General features: G+C 38.0%; 1 protein-coding gene across 6 annotated transcripts in view; it reads left to right on the forward strand.

Annotated features, from left to right (window-relative positions):
* Positions 1–12955, forward strand: part of TMEM131 (transmembrane protein 131) — a 192812-nt gene that overhangs the window by 58089 nt on the left and 121768 nt on the right. For all 6 annotated transcript variants that reach the window (XM_019931144.3, XM_019931142.3, XM_019931143.3 and 3 more), the window contains exon 3: positions 6311–6351. In XM_019931144.3, the coding sequence (XP_019786703.2) occupies positions 6311–6351 (41 nt within the window). The remainder of the gene's footprint in view (positions 1–6310; positions 6352–12955) is intronic.

Below are 12955 nucleotides of genomic sequence, written 5' to 3' on the forward strand. Positions count from 1 at the left end.
AAATACAGTAACTTAAGTGAAAAATTCTCTATGCTGAGGAACAGAAAGATTAAAGAAAAGTCAGTAGAGCCTAAGACCATCAAGTGACCCAACATATGCATTGTGGGAGTCCTGAAAGGTAAAAAGAGAAAGAGACAGAATACTTGAAGAAATAATGCCTGAAAATGTCACAAATTAATGAAAGACATGAATATAAGCATCCAAGAAGCTCAATGAACTCCAAGTAAGATGAACTCAGAGACTCATACTGGGACATGTTAAATCAGACCTTAAAAAGGCAAAGAAAATCTTGAAAGCAACAAGAGCAACGGGACTCATCACATAAAAAGGATCCTCGATAAGTTATTAAGAGATTTCTCATCACAAACTTTGGAGACCAGAAGGCAGTGGACCCATATATTCAAAGTATTAGAAGGAAAAAACTATCAACCAAGAATCCTATAACTGGCAAAACTGTTCTTCAAAAGTGAGGGAGAAATTAAGACATTACCAGATAAACAAAAGCTGAGGAATCTCATTACCATTAGACCTGCCTTGCAAGAAATGCTGAAGGGAGTCCTGCAGGTAAAAATGAGAGAACACTAGACAACAAGGTAAAGCCATATGAAGAAATAAAGATCACAGTAAAAGTAAATACATGGGCAGTTTAAAAGTCGGTATTATTGTAACAATGGTTTGAAACTCCACTTTTTGTTTTTTACAAGATTTGAGACTAATACATTTAAAAAAAATAGTCTAAAAGCAAGGATTATTGTCACTTTGGTTTGTAACTCCACATTTTGTTTTCTATATAATTTAAAGATTAATGTACTTAAAATAATTCTTAGTTTGTTTTTGGATACAAAAAGAAGAAATTCTGTGACATTAACAACCAAAAGAAGTAGGGATGGAGCTGTAAAGAAGTACGCATTGAGTGTGATTGAGTTAAATCTGATAAAAATTCCAATTAGGGTGTTATAACTTTAGGATGTTAGATTAATCCCCATGGTAACCACAAAGAAAATAATATAGGAAATACACAAAATGAATTTAAACATTTCACTACCAAAAAATCAACTAAACCAAAAGATGACAGGACTTCAGGAAATGAGGGAGTAAAACAGTATAAGGCATATAGAAAACAAATAGCAAAATGTCGGAATTAAGTATACTATTGAAGCTGAGCTGGTAGGAATTCAAACAAGTTTGTTGTAGATGTAAGATATAAATTATAATCTCCAGGGTAACCACTAAGAAAATAATGTAAAATATACATAAAAGGAAATGAGTGGCCAACTTCAGCTTGTGTAAGCTAAAAGAAGTCAGTTTTAGGCATATACAGTCTTATCAAGGGTATGTCAGGAATTCCCTGGCGGTTCAGTGGTTAGGGCTCCACACTTTCACTCCTGAGGGCATGGGTTCAACCCCTGGTTGGGGAACTAAGATCCCGCAAGCCACAAAACCAAAAAAAAAAAAAGAAAAAAGGATATGTCATAATAAGTGTGTAATAATTACACATAAGAGCACAAGATTTGAATTCTGACATATACTGTTTGATCCTGGACTGGTAAATATAATTTGAGTGTCTCCAGTGTATTGAGAATTGCAAGGACCACTAGAGATAGAGACAGTTGTGGCCGTTAATGCACTTTGAATTATAATGTAAGGAGATGTTATTACAAATGAAAATTAAATTATTGATATGTCTTTATAAAATTCAGGTTACAGTAGGGTTTTCAGTCTTGGCAATATTTATATTTTGGACCAGGTAATTCCTTGCTGGGAGATGAGGAAAGAAGACTGTTTTAAGTGTTGTACGGTGTTTAGCAGCATCCCTGGCCTCTACCCTCTAGATGCCAGTAGCCCTTCCAGTTGCAACCATCAAAAATGTCTCTAGACATTGCCAAATGCCCCGGAGGACAAAATTGCCCCCAATTGGAACCACTAGGTTATAGGGATAAACTTATATATTATTTTTATGATAAGAGAATTTAATACTGTTTGGGAATATACCACATACTTATTTTTGCAGAGTCTTTTCCATTTGAGTGGAAGAATAGTTCATTTTCCTCCTTTATATCCCTTTGGGGTGCTCTCTGAGAGAGACTGTGCTCAGACTGGTCTGGAATGTGGAGCCTAGCAGTGAGCTAGGCTGAGACTGGAGCCCTTAAATGCAACAGAAGAATGGAGTCTGAATTGTGGGTGGGAATTGTGCTTATCTTTGTAGATGCACAGTGAAAAGATCATTTGCAATGTGTCAAGCGTTACCAACTTTAAGTATCTGCGATTCAGCGAAGTTTACTTTGAAATATTGTAGGTATGTCTTATATTTGATAGAAGATACAGGAATACATGGCACAGACATTTTCTAGGGCCCTGAGTACTCCTGACAGACCCTTATCTCTGAGCATAAAGTTCAAAGGTTTCCACTAATCAGATGGTGAAATAGGAAATCTCAGTCTCTTCTAGGGATTACTTCATAGTTTGGTGAGCTGACCATCTTTTTTCATATGATTACTGGCCATTTATTTTTCTTTAAGTGATTTGCCTCCTGTTCTTTGCTTATATTTCAATCACAGTATTCTTTTCCCCAGTTTCTTTCTTTTTCTTTCTTTTTGCTGTTCAGTTATAAAATACTTACGTAAATAGCAGATCTTTTCATTGTTACTAATGTAACCCTTTTTTTGCTTGATTTTTCTCTTCTTTTCTGGGGGATGGGGTGGGAGGAGGCGTTTACCTTGTTTATTTTTGCTCATTCTTCGGCTTTCAACATTTTTGAATCCTTTTGTGTTAGGTATTTACAGTCTATAGTTGGGCTTTGGTTTTTCAACATGATCCTTTTGTCTTTCTTAATAGACGAGTTTATCTCTAAATGAGATAATCATGCTATATATGTGTTTAATCTATTCCATCTAATTTTTATGCCTTCCTTTTTGTTTTCTCTCAGTTTCGGGGCTTAAGTTTCAGATACGTATTTAAGATATGTTTAAACCTTCATTTCTCAAATTACTTCAGAAACAAAGTAGTGTCTATTGTGATCTTTCCTTTTCTCTCAATATTTAGGGTTGTGCTGAGATTTTTATTCTTATTATAGTTAAATGACTTTTCTATTTTGTGGCTTATACTTCAAAAACAACATTTACTTTCTGCTTTTCTAACCTTATTTCCACAGTTCCTTTACTGTATCTGCTTATCTTTCACAAGACAGCTTCCTCATTTGCAATTCTTCATGAGTAATCATCTTGCCCAGATTGTCTTCATGAAGATATTTTTTTCCCCTCCAGAAAGTATACATGGGTGCTACACTTCCTGAGTCTCCTTTCTGTCAGCTCCAGATGGGGACCACAGTTTGGCATGTCCTAGAATTCTTAGGTTGTACTTTTTATTGAAGTAAAAGTGACACACAGTAAACTGTGCATGTTTAAAGTGTATGATTTGAAAAGTTCAACATATTATACACCTGTGAAAGTATTACTGCAATCAAGATAATAGATATATGTATCCGTGGCCCCCAAAAGTTTACTTGTGACCCTGGGTAATCCCTCTACCCTCCTCCCCATCTCTAGGCAACGCTGATTTGCTTTCTGACACCATCAGTTTATACTTGAAATCATTTTATATAAATGGAATCGTATAGAACGTACTTTTTGGGAATCTGACTCAGCGTGATTATTTTAAGAGTTATCAATGTTGTTGCATGTATCAGTAGTTTCTTTCTTTTTCCCCATTCAAATGTTATTTTCTCTTCTTTTAAAAATATTTTTTCTAAAATAATAAAGAAATATTTCATAGAGAAAAAGAAAGGTTCCTAGTCTTTGAGTTTACTCTCTTTTTATCGCTGAGTAATATTCTACTGTTCTATCCCATACCACAATTCATGTGTCACTTCATCTGTTGATGGAAATTTCGGTGGTTCCAGTAACAAATAAAGCTGCCATAAGCATTCATGTATAAGTCTTTGTATGGACTTATGCTTTTGTTTCCCTTGGGCAAATATCTGAGTGGTCATATGGTGGGTGTTTTAAGTTGAACTTGTAAGAAATTGCCAAGCTTCTTCTAAAATGGTGATTCTGTTTTACATTCCCACCGGCAGTGTATGAAAGTTCCAGTTACTGCACATCCTTGCCAGCCCTCAGTATGGTCAGTCTTTTCCATTTTGGACATTATTGTAGGCTGTAGTGTATTGTTGGAGTTTAAATTTGCTCTCCCTTGATAACTGGTGCTGAGCATCTTCTCATGTTCTTAACGGACATTTGTAGAATTGCTCATTTTTTAAAATTGGGTGGTTTTCTTATTATTCAGATTCATAAGTTCTTCATATGTTCAAGATACAAGTCCTTCATCAAATAGGTGATTTGCAAATATTTTCTCTCAGTATGTGGTTTGCCTTTTCATTTTCATAGCAATGTCTTTTGGTGAGCGTATTTTTAAAAGTTTGATGAAGTCCAATCCATCAGTTTCTTCTTTTATGACTAGTGTTTTTTTGGTCCTGTTCATGAAATCTTTGTCTGTTTGAATGTTGCAAATATCTATTTTTTTTGTTGAAACTTTATAATTTTAGTTTTTATGCTTAGAACTATGATTTATCTAAAATTAATTTGAGTGCCTGGTGTGATACAAGGGTAAGGGTTCATTTTCCCCCAAGCTTTGTTCAGTTGTTCCAGCACCATCTGTTGAAAAGATACATGTTTCTCTACTGAATTACATTGATGCCTTTGTTGAAAATCAAGTTGACTATAAACGTGAGTTCGTTTCTGAGTTTTCTCCAGTTCTGTTGATCTGTGTTGTCTGCCTTTATACTGGTGCCACAGTGTCTTGATTGCTGTAGCTTTTTTTTCTATTGTAGTAAAATACGCATAACATAAAATTACAATTTTAACCATTTTTAAGTGTACATTTCAGTGGCATTAAGTACATTCGCATTTGTTTCTGCATCACCACCATCTAGCTCCAGACCTTTTATTTTCATCCCAAACCGAAACTGTGTGCCCATTAAACAACAATTCCCCATTCCCCCTACTGCAGCCCCTGGCAACCAGCATTCTACTCTCTGTCTCTGTGAATTTGTCGACTCTAAGTACCTCATGTAAATGGAATCATATAGTTTTTGTCCTTTTGTGACTGGCTTGTTTCATTTAGTCTAAGTGTAGACTTAGTTTTCAAGGTTCATCCATGTTGTAGCATATGTCAGAATTTCCTTCCTTTTCAAGGCTGAATAATATTTTTTTGTAGGTATACACCACATTTTGTTTCTTCATTTATTCATCAGTAGGTGCTTGCGTAGCTTCCAGGCTTTGCAATTGTGAATAATGCTGCTATGAACATGGATATCTAAATAACTGTTGAGTCCCTACTCTCTGCATTCAGTTCTTTGGGGTATTAACCTAGAAGTGTGATTGCTGATCTTCTAATCCATATCCTACACTACAGCCAAATAATGTCTTTAACACTTAAATCGTCTAGACCACGTCTGTGTCTCTGTTTCTCCCCGACAACTTCAGTCCCCTTGTACTACATTTAGAGTACAACACAATCCAGACTTCTTAGCATGGCTTCTTACCAGGGCACGACACAATAGGGCGCTGCCTCACCTCCAACCTCATTTCTGCTTCTCTCCCTCTTCTCTCTAAACTCCAGCCACATAGACCTGCCATCTGTTTCTTGAGCATCCAGGCTCTTTCCTGTACTAGGACCTTTGCACGTGCTGTTTTCTCCACCACCACAAAATCCCACCTCCAAACACAGCTCTTCTTTATCCTTTAGGTTTCAGTATAAATGTTATCTCTTCAGACAGGGCTTTCCTCATGACATATTTAAGCATGTCACCTATTTATTCTCTTTCATAACATCTTTCCAATTTTTCCAAAGTCCTTTTATTCAATGTATAAACACATATTTATTTAGTTTTAAAATAACTGACTCCGCCTACCCCTACCCCGCCCCATACCTCAAACTCCATGGTGGCAGGAACCATAATAGACCAGCACCTGCACACAGTTGGGAAGGAGTGAACAGTAGAGACACGGGTAGCCTCACACAGTAATTGGAAAGAGGACTCTTCTCATAGGATGTATTGGTTTGACAGGCTTCTAAAAATCAGTCCTATTACTTTGCATTACTTCCATGTGTGTTTAAAATTTAATCCAAATTATTCTCTCATTTGAATTATATGGTGTGACAAATCATTTCATATGATTTAGGGATCAGGTTTAACCTGAAAGTAAGTATAAGGTCAAAGTTGAAACTGTAATAAAATATGTTGGATATTCTGTATGTCTGTAGTGTAAAGATTTGGTTTCCGTGTTTTCACCATTGTTTTCTTCCTTCACAGACTGAGACAACACTTGGACTCAGTTCATACCAACAGAAAAGGTAAGGCAGTAATAGGTATATATATATATTTTTTTAATATATAAAATTTTATGTAGTTAGTAAGATACTGACATACTTTTAGGTCTTTCTGGGGGATTCCCGCTCTCCGTTTTCCCCATACTTTTTTTGGTGAGGAGGGAAAACAAATAGTAAATCACATTATATCATGTATTTCAAGTATTGTGTATGGAAGACCAAGTTTAAATCTGAATTTGCATGTCGTGCATTGCGTAGCATTCCTTCCGCATCACATGCAAAGGGGTTTACTTGTAGCTGAAACTCCCCTTGCTTTGGAAGAGTTTCGGCTTTATAGCTCCCAGTGACCTCTCCCGTGGTCCTCCCCGCTTTTTATGGGCTGAGCAGTGCTGCCCTCAGTTGTCATCAAGGGTCTACCTGCAGGCCCCTGGCAGAGGAAGTTACCGTATAAGGAGAGATGATTCTAATTACAGGAGACCTTAACTGGTTGTCTTGCTGACCCCCCTTGTTTGACACATGAGGACTCTGAGATTCTTAGAACCAAGGGATGTGCTAACAAGGTTAGACTGGCAGGGTTTCAGGTAGAATTCATTATCTTCTGATCACCAGCCCCGTGTTGCATTCCCTTTGATATTCTTATATCAAGTATGGAATCCTTCAGTGTTCGCTGTGTTTTCTCTCTTTAGCCAGAAGAGCCATATAGAGTTAGTTAAGAATTAGAGGGGAAATGCTTTGAAAGAGGCATAGGGGAGCCAGTGGAGGCACATGAAGGAAAGTAGTCGTGATGGAGCTTACATGGTAGGGAAGAGAGGTGAGAGTCTGCACAGTCTGCTCTGTGCTGGGGCTGTGGGTACACTCCCTGCCTTGAGACGTCTTGAAGGACAGTAGAGACACAGCTTCTGATGAGGTTATAAAGCATATGTGTTGATGAAATGACAAAGGCAATCTGCTTTCTGAAAGAAGGTGGCTCACTTGAAGAGTATATTATAATCCAATGATAGAAGCCTCAGGGCTTAGTTATAGGGGATCAGGTACCTGAGACACATGGGTGTGCCTCACATGGTGTCTCACTTTCATCATCAAAACAGTCCACAAGGCCTAAGGCACAGCTGAGGTGAAGTTAGCCTCTGACTGCGGCTCCTGGTCTCCACTACTGGCTGCCTCTACCAGCTTCTCCTTGGGGGTACCCCCGTTTCTGCTGAGCATTAGAGATTGCTGAGATGGACGCTTTGTGGTTTTGAACTCCTGTAGTCATCTCTGCGCCAATTTCTGACTTCTTGTACTCCCCAGTTGTATAGTCCATTTGCTGCCCTGTGACTCTTCTAGTAAGGCAAGAGATTCAGCCCCATCCTTTCTTGTATTGCCTATACATGATCTCCTGAGTGAAAACTCTCATTCTGTAAGTGAAGCTTAACCTGCTCCAGGGAAATTTATATCATGAAAAGCTTAGTTACAAAATGATTCTGTAGCTAGTGGTGGTGAAGCTAGTCTCTGGCTACCATTTGCTCCGTCTCCACCACAAAGGTTACTATCTGCTTCAGCCCCAAGGGCTTCCAGCACATTCCGCAAAGAGAAGAGCTGCTGCTTTCACGACCTCAGGATCATGGGAAGTAAAACTATGAAAGAATTTTCCAAGATACTCTTTTTTATGTTTCTCTCCTACCTTCTGGTTCACCCTTTCTAATTTGTGTTAATACAGTTATCAATTACATGATAATATTTTGTTTAAAAAGATGCCAGCTACATAATATAATGGTGGATAATGTGCACATAGTGTTCCATCAGTGTTTATTTTAGTTGAACACCAAAATGTTATAATGAGTACCAGTAATGATTTAATATTTTGGGACGTGAGGCCACCTTTTATGAATGTCTTTTCCTAGGGTTGTGGAGCCCTATGGTGGGAGATTAGGAATTAAAGAGACCTGAGTTCTGTGTTCACCAGATGTGTAGCCTGGAGAAAAACTATTTAACTGCTCTGAGCATGACTTTCATTTGCAGACTGGGGAAGATCATTTCTCGGCCTGATGTATCTTATATGTGATATAAGGCATTATATAAGGTTGCTGTAAGGACCAAATGAGAGACTTATTTGGGTAACAGTAGTTTGCAAACATTAAAATGTTACATAAGTTGTGGGTGTTGGTTAATTTATTTGTTCAGTCATTCAGCAAATATTTACTGGAATCTTTACATACACCAGGCATTGTTCTAAGAATTAGTGATTCAGTCATTGTGTTTGTTATCTATTGCTATGTAATAAATTACTTCCAAACCTAGAAGCTTAAAACAGCAGACATTTATTATTTTTCTGCTTCCGTGAGTGAGAAATTTAGGAACAGCTCTGCTAAGTAGTTGTGGCTCAGGGTCTCTCGTGAGATTTCAGCCAAGACATCAACCGAAGCTGCAGTCATCTGAAGGCCTGGTCCCGGTGGGTCCTCTCCAAGATGGCTCACTCACATACTATTAGCAGAAGGCCTCAGTTCCTTACTGGCTGTTGGCAGGAGACCTTAGTTCTTTGCCGTGTGGAACTCTCCGTAGGACTGCTTGAATGTTCCTGTGTCACAGCAGCTGGAGACCCTAGAGCAGGAGATCCAAGAGAGAGCACAAGGAGGAAGCCACAGTGTCTTTTGTAATTGGGTCACACAGTCACTTCTACCATATATTATTCATAGGAAGTTACCCCCAAGGAGAGCAGAATTAAGCCCCCACCTCTTGAAGAGAGGCAGATCAGAGAATTTGTGAACACGTTTTAAAACTACCACAGTGCTGGCTGGGCCAGATAGTCAAGACTCCTGCCCTGGTGAAACCTGTGTGCTAATGGGGAAAATAGACAACAAGCCACCAAATAAATGAACAAAGTATCAGTTAGAGAAAGGTCTGGGATAGACAAGACTCCATTGCTTCTTTAGATTTGACCATAATGAAGGCCTCTCTGAAATGATGTTTCAGCTTACCTGGTGAAAATCTTAGGGCAGAGCATTTCAGACAGAGGAACAGCTAGTGCAAAGGTTTGATATTGGGAGCAGTGTTGTTATTATATTATGTTGTTATAAGAGCTGGAAATGTTGGTGTATACAGTTAGGTAAGAAGGATACATGTGTGTATCTGTGTGTGTATGTGTATACACAGTGTCCACAAGAAGAACCAGAGTCTTCTGATCTTTAAGTTTCCTGGTATCTCTAGGATATAAGCCAAAAATACTGGGCTACGGAGTACTTTTCAAATTAAGGTGGTTGAGGTTCTTTAATTGACTGTATAGTTTGCTTTTTATTAAGTACAACCATTTTGGTTGCCTACAGTTAACCATAAGCATCTAGAAGATTATAGTTAGAGCCAGAACTTGCTAATACCTTAATGGCAGATAAAGTCTGCTCACAATTGCAGTTTGTCTAATATCTGTTATAAATTTTGTGAAAAAGTTAAAAGGAATGTTCTTAAGTTGTTTTTTAAGATTCCATTTGGGTTTATTCTTAGATTAATTTTCTAGCTCTGGAGCTTTTAGCCATACATGAAGTGACATATATGCAAAAAACAGTACTACTTTGCATAGATCTTGAAGACTGTAGTAATTTTGATGGTAGACTTAAACCCAGCCATATCAAATATTATAATAACTGTGAATGGTTTCAACACCAGTTGTCAGACTAAACCCGTCAGCCGTCGGAAGTGGCTATGATGAACCCCCTCAACTTTTGATTGTTCAGTGAAGTCTTTCTCTCTCCTTGATTTCTGAATGACAGCGTTGCTGGGTATAGTATTGTTGTTTGACAGTTATTTTCTTTCAGTAGTTTGAATGTCATCCCACTCTCTCTTTGCCTACAAAATTTCTGTTGAGCAATCCACCTGTACGGTACCTCCTTCTTATCTGCGGGGCATACATTCCAAACACTACACTATTACTGATAGTACCAAACACTATATATACTCTGTTTTTTTCCTATACTGACAGTGGATCACATATACAGCAAGGGTACAGTAGACAAAGGGATGATTCATGTCTCGGGCAGGGCAGAGCAGGAAGTTTCATCATGTTGCTCAGAAGGGTGTGCAGTTTAAAACATGTATTTTTTATTTCAGGAATTTTTCATTTAATATTTTCAGACCATGGTTGACCGCATGTAACTGAAACTACAGAAAGTGAAACCACAGTTGAGGGGGGACTAATGTAGTCTTATGGGGTGGGGAGTGGGGTGTTCCTTGTATGTGATGTGTCACTTTTGCTACTTCCAGAATTCTCTCTTTGCCTTTGACTTTTGACAGTTTAATCATAATGTGTCTCATTGTAGGCCTTTTCAAGTTCAACCTGTGTGGGGTTCTTTGGGCCTCATAACTCTAGATGTCCACTTATCTCCCCACAACACTGGGGGAGCTAGATGTCCACCGTGGGCTCTCTCTTTCCCATCTGAGAAACTGTAGGCGCTAGGGGGCCCTCTCAGTGCAGCGCTGTACCAGCCTGGTAGAGAGGTGATATGACCAGAGTATAGCCATTTCTCTTACCTTTCTAATACAGTTTTTTTCTTCTTCTTCTTCTTTCCTGCTCTCTGTGGTCCAAGGATGTTCTTGAGCCTCACCCCTGTATTTTGGGATTTTCACAATGGTATCTCATCTATGGGTCGTTGTTGGGTGGTCTTCTTGTGAGGGGGACTGAAGTCAAGAATGACCTACGTCACCATCTTGATGATGTCACTATCCAAAAGACATCATTGATAATAGGAAAAGGAGGGACAGGGAGAAAATACAGTACATACATTTGACAAAGGACATGTATCTAGAATATATAAAGAACTCTTAAACTCAAAATTAAGACATCCCAGTTAAAATACTTTGAACAGACACTTTGCAAAAGAAGATATCTGATTGGGCAGTAAACAAATGAAAAGATGTTCAACATCATTAGTCCTTAGGGAAATGAAAATTTAAGCTAAAATGGATTTATTGGAAAATATTGATATAGGAGTAATCTGTATCTTTTCTCTTAAGTCACTATATAGCTGTCTCTAATAAAAGTCATACAGGGGACCATTTTAAACTGTTGGTGACTTTTTAAAAGGTTTTACTTGTTAAAGTGGTTTTATTCCCCTCTTATTTCTGCTTGCAACGCTTACTGTGGATCAAGCTACAAAAGAGTAGTTCCCAAGTGTGAGAGTGGACATAAAAGTGCCTGTTTCTGGGCTCCATACTAGATGTAAGGAATCAGAATCGAGAGGCGCGGGGCCCTGGAATCTGCATTTCTACAAGCATCCTAGATGATTAAGATGTAGGTAGACCACAAATCATTCGTTATGAAATACTGGGCCGAAGAGAACCTTTTGTTTAGGTAGTAATTGCCCCTAGGAAAATATTTTAAATTTCACAGTTTAAACAAATTCCCAAAGCTCCAAGAATGTTTTGTGTGCTTCATTTGGGAAGGTCTTGTGTGCTTAATTTCGACCTAACAGTTCACCAGGCAACACAGATTTCATGTATCTCTCCAGTTGTTCCCTCGCTTGAAGTCAGAATAGCCCTTATTCATCTCCTTCTCCCCAAATAAACAGTTAATGTTTTAGTGAAAATAAAATATTGTATTGAGTTTCAGAAAAAATACAATCACTGCCGAAAGCATAAAATCATGTTATTACTTTTATAATGTCTAAGATTCTGTTTCTTTGAAATTGACAAAGGGCACCGTTTTTCATATTGCTTCTTCCCCAGTTTATTTTTCAACATTATGGATTTGTAGACATTTGCTTTCTGTTAATAAAGCACTAAGGAGTGTCATGACCATTCTAAATAAACAGTAGCAGCCATTTCAATCAGCTGTAGGTATGTGATAGCTATGTTATTGAATTTTGGGTTTTGTTAAGATAAGATTATCCCTATGACAATTTGTGTTGTACCCACTCAAATATTAAATTGGTCCTTAGATATAGATCTGCTGTTGTTTTGAAAATATGCATTTATTTATGAGAGAATTATCTGTTATGTATTGTCCCCTCTATCTCATATTCTGTGAGCATCCTGTAAGTGTCACGATAACAATTGGCTGGACACCACTTCTTTGGAACATTTTATGGGAGGTCTTAGCCCACATAAGGCATGAAAAAGGAAAACAAGGTCTAAGGATTTAAAAGGAAGAAACAGAATTGTTGTTACTTGCAGGTGATCTGTCTACAGAGACAATTCAAGATAGTGATCATTTTAGCAACACATATAATGGCAGGGGAAAATCTAAGAGAATCTATAGACTGTTAGAATTAACTCACCAAAATGCCTGGGTTTAAGATCAGTACCCCCAAATCAGTAACTTTTTAATATAAAGCAATAACCACGTATATCTATCTGCCTACTTGACATCTCCATCTAGATAAGACATCTCAAGTTTAAATGTCTAAAACAATACTCTTGAATCCCTACCCAACTACCCTTCCCCACTTCCAACCTACTCTTGCATGTCATGACTACGTATCCAGTTTCTCGGGCCAAAATCTTAGAGTTAAGTCATCTTGATGCCTCTCTTCTTTCTCTTACACTCCAAAATCAATCCATCAGCATGATGTCTCTAGCTTCCAAAAATATTCAGAAAAGAGCCACTTCTCACCACCCTCCCTTGCAGTCATCCTGGACCACAGTGGCTGTCCCCTCCTCT

Source organism: Tursiops truncatus, chromosome 14 (assembly GCF_011762595.2).
Source record: "Tursiops truncatus isolate mTurTru1 chromosome 14, mTurTru1.mat.Y, whole genome shotgun sequence".
NCBI classification, from domain to species: domain Eukaryota; kingdom Metazoa; phylum Chordata; class Mammalia; order Artiodactyla; family Delphinidae; genus Tursiops; species Tursiops truncatus.